Raw genomic sequence first — 19,738 nt, 5'->3', positions numbered from 1 at the left:
TTTTTTAAAGATTTTATTTATTTATTTGAGACAGAGAGAATGAGAGAGAGAGAGAGCACATGAGAGGGGGGAGGGTCAGAGGCAGAAGCAGGCTCCTTGCCGAGCAGGGAGCCCGATGCGGGACTCGATCCAGGGACTCCAGGATCATGACCTGAGCCGAAGGCAGTCGCTTAACCAACTGAGCCACCCAGGCGCCCCTCAGTTGACTTTTGAGAAGTACGTTACTTTGCTGACACTGTTCTTCATGGACACTCTCTTCTCTCAGCTTCCTTGGCACCACACTTTATTCTACCCTTTCTGTCCTTGTGTAGCTTCCTTTGTAATGATTGTATATACAGGCATTCAAGGAGTCTTCAAGGCTTAGTGCAGAGCTCTCTTTTTCTCTAATTTTGTATTTTCCCCTTAAGCATTCTCATCCCTTCAGGACCTGACTTGTTTGTTTGCAAATCACTCATACATTTGTTTTCCCCAGACCAGTTTTCTGGGCTCTATACCTAGAGGTCACTGCTTCCTCAGTATCTCTCCACTTGGATGTCTCAGATTCAGCTCAGATTTATGATATTTATCCTAAAAAATGGTTTTCTGTCAGAGTTCCCAATTTTAGTGAATGGCAAGGTCTGTTCTGTTGAACGAGCCAGAACCCTAGGGGACATCTGTGTATAAATCCTTTCTCACATACAAGTCCATCAGCAAATCTTGTAAATTTTCCCTCCTGAATGTTTCTTAATTCTTTTCACTTTCCCCTAGCTTTGCCACCACCACCTTTATCCAGCCTCTTAACCCATGTTAATGTGGTGTTCCCTTCCCCCAGTTCTTTCTTTCTTAATTTTTATTCTGCTCTCAGTTATTAGCTCAGTTACCTTTTCTGATTTTTCTAAGGTAGTTGCACTAATTATGTAGATTTCACAGCACCTTGTACCTATCTTTTACGGCATTGATCACAGTGACAATTTTTACATGTATTTGAGTGATTCTTGGATGAATACCTAACCTCTACCAGACTGTCACTGTCATGAAGGGAGAGATCATGTCTGTATTTGCATACTGCAGTATCTCTAGCACTTTGCACAATGCCTAGCACATAGTTGATAAATGTCTGTCGAATGAATAAAGGAATAAATGCCCACTGTCACAACTTCTTAAAAATTCTATTCTGTATAACTCAGTTGAACAAAGTAAAGTAATCTCTACACCCAACGTGGGGCTCAAACTCACAACCCTGAGATTAAGTCAGCCAGGCACCCTGGGATTGAAACATTTTTATACTTCATCTTTAAAAGCATAGGGGAGCCAAGTACCCCAGCTTTTTTTTTTTTTTTTTAGAATTCCACTGTTTACAATATAGGTTACAGCCTGTCAGCCTGTGAATTGTGTAAGGCTTGCAGTTGTTTATTGCCCACATAGATTTTAAGAATCAGGGAAATTTCATATAAAATTATGGTTTGTTGGTTTCCTTTGAAAATTTTAGAGATCTGGCAAAACGGCTGGTAAACTCAGTTGACATTAACTACCTGGAACTGAGTGGTGATCATACTCTTTGAAATGGCCATTTGTGTCATCGGGCATAATGCTACTAAAAGTGTGGTTATTGAACTAGTGGCTCGTCCACAAACTATTTGTTACTGTCTACAGAGATAAGGGCCTGTGCTGCATGTTTAAGTTCAACAGACATTTCTTTGGTTGAATGCCTTTCTTCAGTGTGCTGATGTACAGGCTAGCACAAGCTCTGTGTCTTGTTAGGGACTGGTATTTTGAGTAACACCATGTAAATATTTGAGTTTGCAGTCCCTGACTTTCATAATTTTATTCAAAATGCCAGTGCAAAGTAACATTCAGAAGTTATGGGATAGTAATTATGTCATGTCAGGTGTCCTGCTGTTGCTGTTACCCTGTTCAAGCTTATTTTATAAGGTATCTAGGCTGTTAAATTTCTTTGATAGAAAAATTGTGAATTTTTACATTTTGGATTTTAAGGCTTTGGACATAGACACTTTATTGGGACATAACTTGTGTGTTTAGCAGTGAAGCTAAATAGATTAGGCTACTATATATTCTATATTTATAGAATAAAGGATGTGAATTCATTTGAATGCCTTATTGTGGTACTCAGATGTAAACTTTCCATATGTAAAAATTTGATTTTTATTTCTCTGTCATTGAAGGAAATAGAGTTGTCCCATCTTTTTCACATATGTGACAGATTTCACAGGAGTAAAATGTAACATTCTTATTAGAATTAAAAGTAAAGTTTTTATAGATTTAATACCTCCCCCCCTTTTATTTTTGCTACATCATTTATCTTGTTGAATCTGAGATTGTACTGCTTTTAATTGAGGAAGAAATCCAAAGGTAATACAAATCATTTTTTTTTTGAAAATTGAGTGAGGCAATTGCTGTGCGATTGAGTGAAGCAGAAATGTGTTCATGGTTGCTTTGCCATGGACTGATTCTTTTTTATCAGCCCCCACAAATGACAAAATTAATATGTAACTACTTAGATGTCTAGGAATAGACTTAATTTCCCTTTAAGTAGGCTTAATATATTTTTAATGAGACTTTTTATTGCTAGCATATATTGATACAGTAAACTTCTACTTGCACTGTTTTGTAGAAACTGGTCTTTTAAGAGCTCACCAATCCCCACCTAAATGTAAAGGGGTTATCACTTTTGAAATTACTGTCCTCCCCAGGGTGCCTCACTAGCTCAGTTGCTAGAGCATGTGATTCTTGATCTTGGGGTCATGAGTTGAGCCCCAGGTTGGGGTAAAGTTTACTTTAAAAAACAAAAACAAAAAGGAAGAAATTACTATTCTCTGGACTTTGCTCTGGCATTTGTATTTCTGACTGTTCCCGCACAGTTGCTTCTTCATCTCATTGAGTGCTTTTTATCCCCCATCAAAATTGATGGTTATCTAGTGAAAGGTAATGCCTGCCGGTTTCTCTTTTCCTTACAGTTGGCTGGTATACTTTTGCTTAAACTTTTATTTTCAATCTTTGGATCCCTGTGTTTTGGCATAGTTTTTGTTTACAGTATAGATTAGTGGTTTTGTCTTTATAATCTAATCTGAGAGTCTTAGAGTTTACCATTCACATTTATTTTACAATGTGCTTTGTTTTGATTGCTTCTTTTTTCTTTCTTTACACTGTGTTATCTGGTTTTCATCTCCCTTTTCTTCACCACCTGATTTTATTCGATTATATTATTTCTCTTAATTTTTTAGTGTTTATATTCTTTTTTATATTCTTAAATGTGTACTTCTGTCTCTGCCATTATCAGCTTTGCACGAAATCTTTTGACCCATGTTGAGGAAATAATGTACTTAAATACCTCTTCCTTTTCCATCTCCCCTCCTTAATTTTAATTATGTGTACATTATTATGGTTTACAAACATTTACATTCTGTTGTGTAGCCACAGATGTTTTAATCTTAGTTCTCTGGTTAAAATAGTGCACTGCTAGTCTATTGCCCCAATTTCTTTTTTTTTTTTTTTAAGATTTTATTTATTTATTTGACAGAGAGATAGAGCACAGATAGGCAGAGCGGCAGGCAGAGGGAGAGGGAGAAGCAGGCTCTCTGCTAAGCAGAGAGCCTGACGCGGGGCTCAGTCCCAGGACCTTGAGATCATGACCTGAGCCGAAGGCAGCTGCTTAACCGACTGAGCCACCCAGGCGCCACTGCCCTAGTTTCTTTCTTTGTCCCTTGGTTGGTTGAACTTTCCCATTAGGATTGTTTTTTTCCACAAAGGGATCATGGAAGCTATGTTCCTTGAGTTCTTGTATGCTCAAAAAATGTCATATTTGAAGTACAATTTTGCTAAGTATAAAATTGTTGAGTGATATTTTTCCCCCCTAAGGGCTTTGTAGTCTGTGTCCTTTTCTTTTCTGCTACTGAATAGTGCTGTGGAAGTCTGAAGCCAGTCTTTTCTGTTTGTTTAAGATTTTTAAGTAATCTCTATGCCCAGTGTGGAGCTTGAATTTACAACCCCGAGATCAAGGGGAGTCGCTTGCTCTGCCAACTGAGCCACACACCCCCTTAAGCCAGTCTTTTTTGCCTTGGTGCCCTTCTTCCCCCAATAGGTGGTTTAACTTTCTTCCTAGATAAGTAGTTTTTTTCTCTTAATCCTTAAAGTCTAGTAACTTTTCTGGTATATGTGTTGGTATTGCTAATTCTGAATTGGTTTTTCTTCTAAGGGCTCAGTTAATCTTTTGAGGAGAGGGGATTATCTTGAATAATTTCTTTGTTCACCTTCTTTGGTTCTCTTATTCAGGAACACCAATTATGTGTATGAGGGGTCTCCATTATCTGCCTCTCCCATATTTATTATTTTTTCTCTAGCTTGTTTTTTTTTTTAAGATTTATTTATTTGAGAGAGAGAGAGAGCACAAGCAGCTGGGGGAGTTGGCAGGCAGTGGCAGAGGTGGAGGGAAAGGGACAAGCAGACTCCCCACCGAGGCAGGGCTCTGGAGGCAGGGCTTGATCCCACGACCCTGAGATCATGACCTGAGCTGAAACCAAGAGTTGGGATGCTTAACTGACTGAGCCATCCAGGTGCCCCAGTTATTTTTTCTCTGATTTTTAACTTCATATTCATTTCATTTATTTTGATATAGTTCACATACTGTAAAATTCACCTTTTTAAATTGTATAAATCAGTGGTTTTTATTTTTTTTTATTTTTTATTTTTTTTAAATCAGTGGTTTTTAGTATGTGGACAGTATTGTGCTATTATCACCACTATCTCATTCCTGAATTCCATTTCATTTTGCATGCTTTTTTTTTTTTTTTTAAGATTTTATTTATTTATTTATTTGTCATTGAGAGAGAGAGCACAAGCAGGGGGAGTGGCAGGCAGAGGGAGAAGCAGGCTCCCCGCTGAGCAGGGAGCCTAATGTGGGGCTTTATCCCAGGACAATGGGATCATGACCTGAGCAGAAGGCACACGCTCAACTGACTGAGCCACACGCTTAACCACCTGAGCTACCCAGGTGCCCCTGTTTTGTCCTTCTTGATGTTTTATTGAAGCATATGATGTCAGTTTGTCCCATAATTAAGTGGTGTTAACTTTGATCGCTTGTTTAAGGTGGTATTCATCAGATTTCTTCATTATAGAGTTACAATTTTCTCCTTTGTAATTGATAATTTGTGGGGAAGTACTTTGAGACCTTGTAAATACTCTGTTTCTCAATGAACTTTTATCTACTGTTTTTAGCATCCATTGATGATTCTTAATTGAAACAGGAGCATGGTGATTGCCAAGTGTAATTTTCTAGCTCCTTCATTTCTTCTACATGTGTTAGTTATCATCCCACTGTAAATAAGAGCTGTGTTTTCTCCCCCATTTATTTAAGTATGGACTCATGTATCTTTCTTTTATTCTGTGGGTTATAATCCCTTGATAGTATTCTTCATTCAAATTGTGCCAGATTTGGTCAGTGGGAGCCTCATTGACTGGCCCATGTCCTTTTGACTTTCCTCATCTTTGAGCTGTTTTCTGGTATAACAAAGTGTTCCAGGCTCATCTTAAACTTTCTCCTACTTCAAATCTGGAATAGCCATTCTACTAAGGACCTCTGATTTCTTTTAATGGGAGTGGTATTTGGAAACCAAGATCTGGAACACTAGGTATGCTCATTGCTTCTGGGTTCTGATTATATCTCTTGAGATTCCACAATAGCCCTCTTCTTTCTGTTTGCTATAGATTATATTAAAATTTTATTTTTTAAAACTGAGGTATAACTGACATATATCAGTTTTAGGTATATAACTTGATGATTCAATATTTGTATATATTAAAAATGATCACAATAAGTATATCTGTCATCATATAGTCACAAAATTTTTCTTGTGATGAGAACTTTTAAGATTCTCTTAGCAACTTTCAAATTTGCAATATAGTATTTACTATAGCCACCATGTTGTGCATTACATCTCCGTGGCTTATTTATTTTATAAGTGGAAATCTATACCTTTTGACCCCCTTCGCCATTTCACCCACCCCCTGCCTCTGGCCACCACCAATCTGTTTCCTGTCTATGACGGTTTTTTTTTTTTTTTTTTAAAGATTTTATTTATTTATTTGAGAGAGAGAGAATGAGAGACAGAGAGCATGAGAGGGAGGAAGGCCAGAGGGAGAAGCAGACTCCCTGCTGAGCGGGGAGCCCGATGCGGAACTCGATCCCGGGACTCCAGGATCATGACCTGAGCCGAAGGCAGTCGCTTAACCAACTGAGCCACCCAGGCGCCCTGTTTGTTTGTTTTTTAAGTAAACTCTACCCACAGTGTGGGGCTTGGGCTCAACCCTAAGATCAGGAATTGCATGCTCTACCGACTGAACCTGCCAAGCACCCCTATGAGGTGTTTTTTGTTTTTCATTTTAGATTCTGCATTTAAGTGAGATCATACGGTATTTGCCCTTCTCTGTCTGATCCATTTTACTTGGCACGATGCCACGGTCCACCATTGTTGTTGCAGATGGCAAGATTTCACTCATATTTATGGCTGAATAGTATGCCTCTGTGTGTGTGTGTGTGTGTGTGTGTGTGGTTTCACATTTTTTAATCCATTTATTCACTGATGGACATGTAGGTTGTTTACATGTCTTAACTATTGTAAATAATGCTGCAGTGAACATAGGGGTGCATATATCTTTTTTTTTTTTTTAAAGATTTTATTTATTATTTGACAGAGAGAATGAGAGAGAGAGAACACATGAGAGGGGGGAGGTCAGAGGGAGAAGCGGACTCCCTGCTGAGCAGGGAGCCCGATGCGGGACTCGATCCAGGGACTCCAGGATCATGACCTGAGCCAAAGGCAGTCGCTTAACCGACTGAGCCACCCAGGCGCCCTGCATATATCTTTTTGAGTTAGTGTTTTCGTTTTCTTTGGATACTCAGAAGTGGAATTGCTGGCCCATATGGTAGTTCTATTTTTTTTTTTAATTCCAATATAGTTTATATTACAGTTTTATATTAGGTGTACAATAATAGCAATTCAACAGTTCTATACATTATTCAGTACTCATCACAGCATGTTCATTCCTTAATCCCTATCACCTATTTCAGACCTCTGATGGTAACCATCAATTCTCTATAGTTAAGAGTCTGTTTCTTAGTTTGTCTCTCTCTCTCTCTCAGTAGTTCTGTTTTTAATTTTTTGAGGAACCACCATACTGTTTTCTGTAGTGGCTGCACCAGTTTACGCTCCCAGTGAAATCTTTGTTCTTAATATCTTTTATTTTTTTGCTACAAACTAGTACCCTGAAACATTCTTGGTTTTTTTGTTTGTTTGTTTGTTTTTAAGGTTTTATTTATTTGAGAGAGAGTGAGAATGAGCATGAGCTGGGGGCAGGGGAGGGCAAAGGGAGAGGGAGAAGCAGACTCCCTGCTGAGCAGGGAGCCTGATGTGGGGCTCGATCCCAGGACCCTGGGAACATGACCTGAACCAAAATCAAGATTCGGATGCTTAACCGACTGAGCCACCCAGGTGCCCAACCCTGAAGCATTCTTAAAGGTCATAAGAAACCATATATTCAAGTAGAGTGCAGTTTTTGTATAGATAACAAATTTTGTATGTATTCCTGAAATCTGATCCTGCTCATCATCACTCTTTGCAAATTCTTTTACTTATTAAAGTTGTGTTTTTCTGAACAGTTTTTTTAAAGGGTAGATCATGTCTCTCAGGTTTGTCAGATTGAGCCCTTTGTTGGCTCCACGCTGGGAGTGTAGCCTGCTTAAGATTCTTTCTCCCTTTGCACCCCCCCTTAAAAAAATAAAGAGATCATGTCATCTACAACCATTGATTGTATATTCCTTAATATATGTTTAATAGTGTTATTAAATGCTTACTGTCATAAAGCAGAAGAATAGAGAATTTGTTAGGTATCAGACTGGAGGATAATGGAAATGTTTACTGGTGTTTGGTTATCCTATGTCTTCAGTAACTATTGATTGTTCCACGTCTCTATAATTTGCTCTACAAATATTTAAGTGAATACCATTTTACTAATTCATAGTATGCATCATAAACCCTTAAAATTTTACCTGGAGGGATGTTTGGATTTTTATTATGTCTAATTCCTTAGTTTTTTTTTTTTTTAAAGATTTTATTTATTTAACAGAGAGAGATACAGCAAGAGAGGGAACACAAGCAGGGGGAGTGGGAGAGGGAGAAGCAGGCTTCCCGCCAAGCAGGGAGCCCGATGTGGGGCTCGATCCCAGGACCCTGGGATCATGACCTGAGCCGAAGGCAGACGCTTAACCAACTGAGCCACCCAGGCGCCCTCTAATTCCTTAGTCTTATAGATGGAGAAACTGAGACCTAAGAATTGAAGTGACCTTCAGTCCATGGCTAGTTGATAGCAGACTCCAGATTAGAGTCCAGATTTCTGAACTCCCATACTCTAGAATATTTTTGCTGTGGGTGATGGTGGAGCTTGGGTCCATGGTATCTCCCTGAAGTTTCCATGGTAGCCAGGTGGATAAAGCGCTCTTGCTTCCATCTGAGCATTGAGTTTTTCAGAATGATTGGTCAATTGATGGCTAAGATGGGAACATACAACTTTAGGGCAGAATTTAGAGCAGTTTCAAAGCTCATTTTTTTTTTTTTTAAAGATTTTATTTATTTGACAGAGACAGCGAGAGAGGGAACACAAGCAGGGGGAGTGGGAGAGGGAGAAGCAGGCTTCCCGCCGAGCAGGGAGCCTGATGCGCAGGGCTCGATCCCAGGACCCCTGGGATCATGACCTGAGCCAAAGGCAGACGCTTAACGACTGAGCCACCCAGATGCCCCTCAAAGCTCCTTTCTTAGTTTCAGTTCCGTCTACTGGCTTTCTGCTCTCTTTTCATTGCCCCATTTATAAATAAGATCTTCAGTTTTGTTTTAAGGTTTCCACTTTAGGAACATTTTAACATTAAAATAATCATATTGGCACAAGTTTCTTAAAAAGCTAAATGTAAATATCATATATGGGTAATATCATACGAAGACTTGCATGAGAATATTTAAAGCACCATTGTTCCTGAGAGCCAAAAAGTGTTCATTAAGTGGTGAGTGGATAAACAAACCACATGAGGTTATTCCTATAATAGAATGTTATTTGGTCATGTAAAGGAATGAAGTACTGATACATGCTACACTATGGGTGAACCTCACAAAGGTTGTGGTAAGTAAAAGAATCAAGACATAAGGCCACATATTGTATGATTTTATTTAGTTGAAATGTCCACAAGAAGCAAATCTGTGGAGACAGAAAGTACATTAGTGGTTGCCTAGAGCTGACAGTGGAAATAAGGAATGGCTTGCAAATGGGCATGAGGTATCTTTTTTGGGGTGATGGAAGTGTTCTAAAACTGGATTGTAATGGTTGCCCAACTCTTAATATAATAAAAACTTGAATTGTATACTTACGAATTTTATGTAAATTATACCTCAGTAAAGCTGCTAAAAATAGTTACCTTTTAAAATTGTTATCTATAATATTTAAGTATCTTACCTTGTTTTCATTATTAAGCATTTTATACTGCTTTCTTTCCACTTTTAAATATGATTTTTAAAAAGTGCTAAAGTCAAATGATGTTAACGATAATAATAAAAATAGCCATTGTTTGTATAATAGTTACTACGTACTGGGCATTATGCTAACTTTTCTCAGATTATCTCACAGCAACACTATGATATAGGTATTATTATCCCCATTTTACAGCTGAGGAAACAGTGTCATGGAGGTTAAATAACTTGTCCAAAGTCACATAACTAAGTAAGGAGACAGTCGGGCAGGAATTGGAACAGAGGCACTCCCGTCCTCCATGTTCCTTGTATGAAAATGCAGTGTTTTCAGTGGACATTTATACTGCCTTTCATATACTGTGACTGTGTTAAGCACCCCTATGTGTTTGCTGAATGCCCTACATAGCTCTTTATGTGTGGTCTCCTAGAGAATTCAGATGGGTGTTTGGTACTGTCTGGCCACCATAGAACTTGTATAGCACCACGAATCTTACTAATCAGTTTTCTTTCTTTTTCTCCATTCCTCAGTCTTAATTTTAAAGACCCGGAAGCAGTCAGAGCTCTGACCTGTACTCTTCTAAAGGAAGATTTTGGACTTTCTATTGATATTCCATTGGAAAGACTGATTCCTACAGTTCCCTTGAGACTTAACTACATTCATTGGGTGGAAGATCTGATTGGCCATCAGGACTCTGACAAAAATACTCTCCGAAGAGGAATTGACATAGGTATATATGGTTTTAAATTCTCTCTCTCTTTTTTTTTTAAGATTTTATTTACTTATTTTTGAGAGAGAGAGAGAGAGAGCATGAGCAAGGGGGAGGGGTAGAGGGAGAAGCAGACTCCCCGCTGAGCAGGGAGCCGGATGCAGGTCTCGATCCCAGGACCCTGGTAGATGCCTAATCGACTGAGCCACCCAGATGCCCCATCTTTAGCCCTTTCTTATTCAGCATCCTAACTCTAGGCAGTTTCATCCACATCTATGACTATTTTCCACCTCCATGCAAATAACCCACAAATTTATGTATTCTGCCTACTCAGATCTTGAGCTCTAGTCCCAAATGTCAGAAATATGGATATCTCAAGAACATCTCAGACTTTGCCATGTCCAAGACCATGCTCATATTCTTTTCTTTCTGATCTTGGTCCTCTTTCTTCATTCCTTATTTCAGTGAATCTACCACAGTCCACCCTGTCATCCTTGATATTCCTTGATACATCTCCCCATTCTCACCAGGACTGTCTATCATCATTTCCTGTTTTTTTTTTTAATTTTATTTTATTATGTTATGTTAATCACCATACATTACATCGTTAGTTTTTGATGTAGTGTTCCATGATTCATCTTTTGCGTATAACACCCAATGCTCCATTCAGTACGTGCCCTGCTGGCTTTGTCTCTTAAATATTTTTTGGGACGCCTGGGTGGCTCAGTTGGTTAAGTGTCTGCTTTCAGCTCAGGTCATGATCCCGGGGTCCTGGGATCAAGTCCTGCTCTTTGCTCAGTGGGGAATCTGCTTCTCCCTCTGCCTGCTGCTCCTCCTGCTTGTGCCTTCTGTCTGTCTGTCTCTTTCTCTGACAAATAAATAAATAAATACATCTTTAAAAAAGTATATTTCTTAAATCATCTACTTCTCTCCATCTCCAGTGTCACCATCTCAGTCCAAATCACTGTCATCTCTCATGGTCTGAAGAATTACTTTTTTGTTTTTTAAGATTTTATTTATTTGTCAGAGAGAGAGCACACGTGCGTGCAGGCAGAGGGAGAAGCTGGCTCCCCACTGAGCAAGGAGCCCAACACGGGACTCAATCCCAGCACCCCGGGATCATGACCTGAGTCGAAGGCAGATGCTTAACTGACTGAGCCACCCAGGCATCCCCAGAATTACTTTTTAACTACTCTTCTCATCTACTCTGTTGCCTCTCCATTTCATTTTTCAGAAACTATGTATAAATCCATACCTGGTCACATGTTTATCACTTTCATGACTTCCTGTTGCTTCTGTGATAAACACCCAATACCCTAGCTTGGTCTGTTAGCATGTCCATTGTCTGTTCCCTGCCCTCTTCTTTGGGCCTCTCTAAGCCTCATCCAGTGTGCTTCCTTGTTTTTTACACTTGTGGTCTTTAGATCTTCTAATAAGTAAGGCACCATGATTTTAGGCCTTTGTACTGTTGTTCCCTCTGCCTGTAACTTCCCCACCGTTACCTTGTTAATCTCATTTATCCTGTAGTTGTCAACTCAAGCCTTATTTTCTCAAGAAAGCCTTCTCTGACCTTCTAGCAGAAGACAATTTCCTTGATTATGAGCTTTAGAAAACCATGTTTCTTCCTTCATGGTATTTGATTTATTTATTTATTTATTTATTTTTTAAAGATTTTATTTATTTATTTGAGAGAGAGAGAATGAGAGAGAGAGAGCACATGAGAGGGGGGAGGGTCAGAGGGAGAAGCAGACTCCCTGCCGAGCAGGGAGCCCGATGCGGGACTTGATCCAGGGACTCCAGGATCATGACCTGAGCTGAAGGCAGTCGCTTAACCAACTGAGCCACCCAGGCACCTGGTATTTGATTTATTTTTAACCACACATTCACTTGTCTGATTAATGTCTTTCTCAACCACTAGATTACCAAGTGCAGAGCCTATTATTTTGTGCTTACTATAATATCCCAAGGCACAGCACAGTTTCTGGCACATAGTAGGTGTCCAATAAATAATTTGTTGAATGTTCATGGATAAATACATCATTCTTTTTTTTAAAAAAAATACATTTATTGGGGCACTTGGGTGGCTCAGTCGTTAAGCGTCTGCCTTTGGCTCAGGTTACTGAGCCCCGCATTGGGCTCCTTGCTCTGTGGGAAGCCTGCTTCTCCCTCTCCCACTTCCCTGATTATGTTCCCTCTCTCGCTGTGTCTCTCTCTGTCAAATAAATAAATAAAAAATCTTTAAATAAAAAAATAAAGTAAAAAATACTATTATTTATTAGAGAATGAGAGCAAGAGAGATCACAGAGGGAAAGGGAGAAGCAGACTTGCCATTGAGCAGGGATCCTGATGTGGGGCTCAGTCCCAGGATCTGGAAATCATGACCTGAGCTGAAGGTAGACGCTCAACTGACTGAGCCACCCAGGCGCCCCTAAATACATCATTCTTCAACATTCAGTTTCTGAACGCCCCATATGAGCTAAGCACTATGTAAAAATGAGGGGTTTAGCGAAAGCTCTTCCCTTTTATGTTAATGGCAGATTGGCTGATGGGTATAGAAAGCTTAAAAAGCGTAAGAGCCTACTTGGTACTAATTTATTTTAATTATGCCTCAAACTGTCTAAAGTAACACTTGGGGATATAGGAGGTTAATGGATTTTAGCTCTTCACAAGGGGCACTCTTGCTGAAATCACATTCATTCTAATTAGGATTTTACATAAATTCTTCCCCCAGATTCCATCAGTTTGCTCTAATTCTATGATTATACACTTTCCATTTTTATTTATCATTACAAGGATTATTACCCATTTTAAAATGTCATTCAGCTTTCTGAGGGTGTTACAATTCAAGTCTTTTTGGTCTTAAGAATTGAGAAATTTGATTTTTTTGGCAGAGGACAGGTCCTTTACCTGTATTTATTACCCTGGAGGTACCTGATCTTTGGGCAGTTGAAGAAAAGTACTTTTTCTTTTTTGCTGTTTGCTTTTAAATGAGTTGAAGTATGAAAAGAAAGGCAGTTGTGTGAGAATCAAGGCTTGGCATCTGGTCCAGGTATTTTTTCCTACAGAGCTTCTTCCTTACTCTTAATGACCCTGGCTTACCAGAATGGCTAGCAGGGACTAAATTATTGTCGCCTCTGAGAGGAGCTTGAGTTCCCTTTACCACCCATTCCTTTACTACCTCATACATCCCCAAGGAGGTATTTGCCCAGTAGCCTCAGGGCCAGGATGATATAAGTAAACATGATAGGAAGTATAGCAATCACGGTGACTGTCAAAGGGCTGTTAGTTATTGTACTGTCTTTTTTTTTTGTTAGAGATTTTTTTTTTTAAGATTTGATTTTATTGTCAGAGAGAGAGAGTGAGTGAGCAGAAGCAGGGGGAGTGGCAGGCAGAGGGAGAAGCAGCTGCTGAGCAAGGAGCCCGATGCGGGACTCGATCCCAGAACCCCTGGAATCGTGACCTGAGCCGAAGGCAGACGCTTAAGCAACTGAGCCACCCAGGCACCCCTATTGTCCTGTCTTTTATCAGCCTGTTCAGAATACTTAATGGAGAAGCAGTACGATGACCCTGGGTTTCCTCTGGGTGAAGAGTATCTCCAGCCTTCATCTCTTCTTGCCAAATCCTTAGAAGACTAGACTGGTACCAAGATGTGGTCAGGGGAGAGCAGGCCTGGAGTGGCTGGTAGGTGCTGACCACCATAGGCCTTCAGGAGAATCACTGGCTTTTCTTCTCTTGAATGTGTGCTTTGGATCTTATTGGCCAAGATTAGTCAATGGTCATAAAAGCAGAATTTGTGGTTAGTGTATAGTCTAGTCCATGGTTGGGGGATACAAGTTTAGGACCAAACCCTAGTTGTCAAAGAATGATTTTTGCCTGGGGACGCCTGGGTGGCTCAGATCGTTAAGCATCTGCCTTTGGCTCAGGTCATGATCCCAGGGTCCTAGGGTCGAGCCCCACATCGGGTTCTGTGCTGAGCAGGGAGCCTGCTTCTCCCTCTCCCTCTGCCTGCCTGTCTGCCTACTTGTGATCTCTCTCTCTCTCTCTGTTAAATAAATAAAGAAAATCTAAAAAAAAAAAAAGAGAGATTTTTGCCTGGAACATTTGCCTTCAAATGTCTCCCTTGAAACCATGGTGGGGCAAGCCAGTGATTGATGTTTTGGATCTGGATCAGATATCTTTCCATGTCATCACATCTAAGAAATGAAATCTCTCTTTAGTTGTTTTTTGTTGTGGTTGTTGTTTTTAGTTTTTTTTTGTTTTAACTTTGATTTCCTTGAAGTAACAACTTACAGATATGTGGGGAATTGGTCGTTTAAATAATCTTAAAAATTTTATATCCTATGTATTTTTTTCTGCTTTTGGGGAACGGGATATACATTGATCTATTTTAAGCTTTGATTTCATTTAAGAAAATCGAGTTTTGTGTGAGATTAAAGTAAATTAACGTGTTTTGATAATTTTCAATCAGTCCCGTAGTCCTTGATCACCAGCCTGGTAGCACACTTCATTTTACATACAACACACAAAAGAAGAGGATGCAGTCCTCTAAGAAATTTGAATCCAATTATGAGGTAAGACTGACATACCTGAAATGACTAGAGAACCCAGCAGCTACAGTATGTATGTAATCAGGTACCAGCTTAGGATTTAAACTGTTAAGGTTACAAGAATTCTAAGAAGAGAAGAATGGTGTTTTGGCTTGTTATTCTCACCTCTCCCTCTGGTGTGTGCAACATGTTTTGAATTTTCGTTTTACTAGGTACTGGGGCATCCTGCATCTATCCTTTACTTGGAACAACCTTAAATGGCTGGTATTTCCTTGCAACAGAAGTAGATGACATGTGCTTCAACTATGCGAAGAAAAATGTGGAACAGAATAATTTATCTGATCTTATAAAAGGTTAGCTCTCCAGAATAAATATCCCTTTCAAGCACTGTTTATTAACCTGTTTTTATAATTTAACACATCTCATTTTTTGCTTTAATATACAGACTTTGGTAATTTTAAAAAATATGGTATATTGTGGAAGGAAAAATAAAATAAGATAAAACAGAGAGGGAGGCAAACCATAAGAGACTCTTAACGATAGAGAACAAACTGAGGGTTGCTGTAGGGGAGGTGGGTGAGGGATGGGCTAAATGGGTGATGGGGATTAAGGATGAGCACTGGGTGTTACATATAAGTGATTAATCACTAAATTCTACTGAAACTAATACTACACTATATGTTAACTAACTTGAATTTAAATAAAATCTTGGAAGAAGAAAATAAATGAAACAAGTAGAACAGAAAAAAAATAAGGTACATTGTAATGGGGTTTTCAGCTTTGTTATCAGAGTTAACTCAGAAGGAAATATGGTAAATATAGTTGATCCTCATAATTTGTGGATTCTGTATTTGTGAATTTCCCTGCTTGGGGTTATGTTTAACCCCAAAATCAATAGTTGAGGTACTTTTTAGGGTCATTTACGGACATGTGCAGAGTGGCAAAAAATTTGAGTCATCCAACACGCATGTTCCCAGCTGAAATTGAACAAGGTGATGCTCTGCCTTTTTGTTTCACCTCTCTGCTATAAACAAGTGTCCTTTTCATAGTCTATTAAATGTCACTTTTTTTTTTTTCATTTTTGTACTTTTTCTTGGTGATTTTGCTGTTTAAAATGGCCCCTAAACATACTGCTTAAGTGGTATCTAGTAGGTGTTCCTTCAACATAAGAAGAATGTGACAAACCTTACAGGGAAAATACATGGGTTAGATAAGCTTCATTCAGACATGAGTTCTAGTGCTGTGCGCCGTCATTTCAGTATTAATCAGCAGTGTATGTCAAATAAGGTGTCTTTTAAAAATAAATAAAGTGTCTTTAAACAGAAACACACATAAAATAAAATTATATATTGATCAGTTGTTGAGAATGTTTGACCAGAGGCTCATAGTTACCTAACCTTACATTTCTCTTAGGAGCCATTGGTTCCAATTCAATGTTCATGGTGACTTTATAAAACATAACTACCACGAATAATGGAAATCAACTGTACATGAAGTAACCTAGTCACCAAGATTTTATTTTTTATCATTTTAGAGAGAGAGAGAGAGCACAAGCGGAGGGAGGGGCAGAGGGAGAGAGAGAAAAGCAGACTCCCTGCCAAGCAGGGAGCCCTATGTGGGGCTCGATCTTCCTACCCTGGGATCATGACCTGAGCTGAAACCAAGAGTTGGATGCTTAACCGACTGAGCTACCCAGGTGCCCTGTCACCAGGATTTTAAAAGGGAAACGCTGCTGTTGATTAAAGTATACCATCTTTTTTATTTCAGTACATGGAACTGTGCCACAGATAGTCAAGTCCCCTTAGTGACCAGTTACTTTTAATTTTGTGCTTACTGTATATTTGAAGAGCTGTTCATATTTTCTTTTTTTCATTAAAGAGAATTTATGTCTCTTTATGGAAGAACAAGGCTTTTCTTACTAGTGTTAAGCATATCATTATAAGGGGAGATACTAACATTGTTAATGTGTTTTTCAATTGTCCATTTCTGTGTTACAAATTACTCCAAAATCTAGCAACTTTAAACAAATATTTATCTCATAGATTGTGTGGGCCGGAAATTTGGGCATGACCTACTTGGGTGGTTCTGGTTTAATCTGATGAGTTTGCAGTCATCTGAAGGATTGACTGGGGATAAGAGATTTGCTCCCAAGATGGTTCATATAATTTGGCCATTGGTAGTAGGCTAGATTCATTCACATGGATCTCTCCTCTAGGCTACTTGAGCAACCTTACAGTGTGTCAGCCTGGCTTCTCTTAGTGCCAGTAATTCAAGAAATAGGGCAAGGAGGAAGCCATTTTTCTTTTATGACCTAGCCTCAGAAGTGACATCCTTTCACTTCATATTCATTCTGTTCAATAAAAGTGAGTCACTGAGTACAGCCTATACTCAAGGAGAGGGAAATTAAACTCCACCCATTGAAGAAACTAGTGTCATAGAATCTGTGGTTATTTGAAAACTACCACAGCATTAATAGTAGTTAACAGTTCCTGTTTTTTCTCCTAGTGGTAAAAGTACCACAGAAGACACTCCTGATGGATGCTCTTAAAGAAGAATCTGAGATAATCTATGATTTTTGCATGTGCAACCCTCCCTTTTTTGCCAATCAGTTGGAAGCCAAGGTAAAGTACCTTCTGATTTAAGACAAATGACTAGGGGCACCTGGGTGGCTCATTCGGTTAAGCGTCGTTGTTTTCGGCTCAGGTCATGATCCCAGGGTCCTGGAATCGAGCCCCGTGTTGGGTTTCCTGCTCAGCGAGGAGCCTGCTTCTCCTTCTCCCTCTGCTGCTCCCCCTGCTTGTGCTCGCTCTCTCAGATCAATCAATAAATAAAATCTTTAAAAAAAAAGATAATAGACTATTTAAGTTGTTGATGTTTGCAAAGATAAGAGCAGACAACAGCTTTTAATTTGGAAGCTATATCAGGATGTTTCTGGTATCAAGCACCTGAGGACTCAATTCATATTGACTTAATAAAGGAAGTGTATTGGCTTACATATCTGAGAAATCCAGCAGCAGTATATTTTATGTATATATGAAGATATATACATAAAAGTACCCATGCTGTAAGTGTAAATTGGCTTTTCCAAAGTGAACACTCCTGTGGAACCAGCATCCAGATGAAGAAATAGAATGTTACTAGCATCAGAACTAAATTTATTTTTATATCCATTTTATTGAGATGTAATTCACATGCCATACAATTTACCCACTTAAAGGGTAGAATTTAATTATTCTTAGTATGTTCACAGAGTTGTACAGCTATCATCACAGTCCATTTTAGAACATTTTCATCACTCCCCTACCCCCCCATCCCCATTAGCAGTTACTCTGTTTCCCACAGCTCCTATAGTCCTAGGTAACCACCAGTCTACTTTCTGTCTTTATGGATTTGCCTGTTTTGGACATTTCATGTAAGTGGAATCATAAAATATGTAGTTTTTTGTTACTGACTTTCACTAAACATAGTACATTTTCAAGGTTCATCCATATTGTAGCATGTATCAGTACTTAATTTCTTTTTATTGCCAAATAATATTCCATTGTATGGAAATACCACATTTTATTTATCCATTCATTCATTGATGGACATTTGGGTTGTCTTTACTTTTTGGCTATTACGAATAATGCTAATGTGAGCATTCATGTACACGTTTGTGTAGACATTTCTCCTTGGTATATACCTAGGAGTGGAATTGCTGAGTCAAAAGGTAACTCTGTTTAGTTGTTTGAGGAACTGCCAGACTGTTTTCCAAAGTGGCTGCATCATTTTTCATTCCACCAGCAGCAGTGTATGAGGGTTCCACTTTCCAGTTTCTCCACATGCTTGTCAACACTTATTATATGTTGTCTTGATCATAGCCATCCTAGTGGGTATGAAGTGGTATCTCATCTGGGTTTTGATGTTTATTTCCTTGATGGCTAATTATGTTGAACACCTTTTCATGTGCTTATTGGCAATTTGTATATCTTCTTTTGAGAAATGACTGTTCAGATCCTTTACCCATTTAAAACTTGGATTATTTTTCTTTTTATTATTGTTGTAAGAATTCTTTATGTATTCTAGACATAAGTCCCTTATTAGATTTATTTATTTATTTTTTTTCCCTTATTAGATTTATTATTTGCAAACATTTTCTCCTGTGGGTTGTCTTTTCACTTTTTTTAAGATTTTATTTATTTGAGAGAGAGAGAGCGTGAGAGCAAGAGCACAAGCGCGGAGTCGGAGGGGGGGCAGGTCAGAAGGAGAGGGAGAAGAGGGAGAAGAAGGCTCCTGGCTGAGTAGGGAGCCTGACTCAGGGCTAAATCCCAGGACCCTGGGATCATGACCCAGGCCGAAGGCAGACGCTTAACCCACTGAGCCACCTAGGCACCTCATATTTTCACTTTCTTGGTGTCCTTTGCAGCCTATAAGTTAAATTTTAAGGAGTACAATTTCTGTAAGAGACCATTGCCTAATCGAAGGTCATGAAGATTTACTTCTATGTTTTCTTTGGAAATTTTATGATTTTAGCTTTTATATTTAGATCTTTGCTTTATTTGAGTTAATTTTTTAATATGATTTGAGGTAGGAGGGGATTAAATATTTAAATTTAAAAAGTGAGATCATAAGAGTACTAGAAGAAAACATAAGTAAATATTTATATAATCTTTGGGTGCAGTATTTTCTGTGCATGATACCAAGACAAAAATATAAAGAAAAGTGACAGATTAGGCTACATAAAAAAGGTAAAGTTTTTATATGTTAAATCACAAAGATGGAAGGTAAAAAAGACCCTGGGGGGGCGCCTGGGTGGCTCAGTTGGTTAAGCGACTGCCTTCGGCTCAGGTCATGATCCTGGAGTCCCTGGATCGAGTCCCGCATCGGGCTCCCTGCTCAGCAGGGAGTCTGCTTTGCCCTCTGACCCTCCCCCCTCTCATGTGCTCTCTCTCTCTCGTTCTCTCTGTCTCAAATAAATAAATAAAATCTTTAAAAAAAA

General features: G+C 39.0%; 1 protein-coding gene across 1 annotated transcript in view; it reads left to right on the top strand.

Annotated features, from left to right (window-relative positions):
* Window positions 1-19,738, top strand: part of METTL16 (methyltransferase 16, RNA N6-adenosine) — a 58,255-nt gene that overhangs the window by 19,900 nt on the left and 18,617 nt on the right. The window contains exons 3-5 of the mRNA XM_081805990.1: window positions 10,035-10,234; window positions 14,973-15,113; window positions 17,266-17,399. Of these exons, the coding sequence (XP_081662116.1) occupies window positions 10,035-10,234; window positions 14,973-15,113; window positions 17,266-17,399 (475 nt within the window). The remainder of the gene's footprint in view (window positions 1-10,034; window positions 10,235-14,972; window positions 15,114-17,265; window positions 17,400-19,738) is intronic.

The sequence above is a fragment of the Leptonychotes weddellii genome, chromosome 15, assembly GCF_054177405.1.
Source record: "Leptonychotes weddellii isolate Sample4059 chromosome 15, ASM5417740v2, whole genome shotgun sequence".
Classification (NCBI taxonomy): Eukaryota; Metazoa; Chordata; class Mammalia; order Carnivora; family Phocidae; genus Leptonychotes; species Leptonychotes weddellii.
Note: the sequence above shows the minus strand (reverse complement) of the source record. Positions and strands in the feature narration are given on the sequence as shown.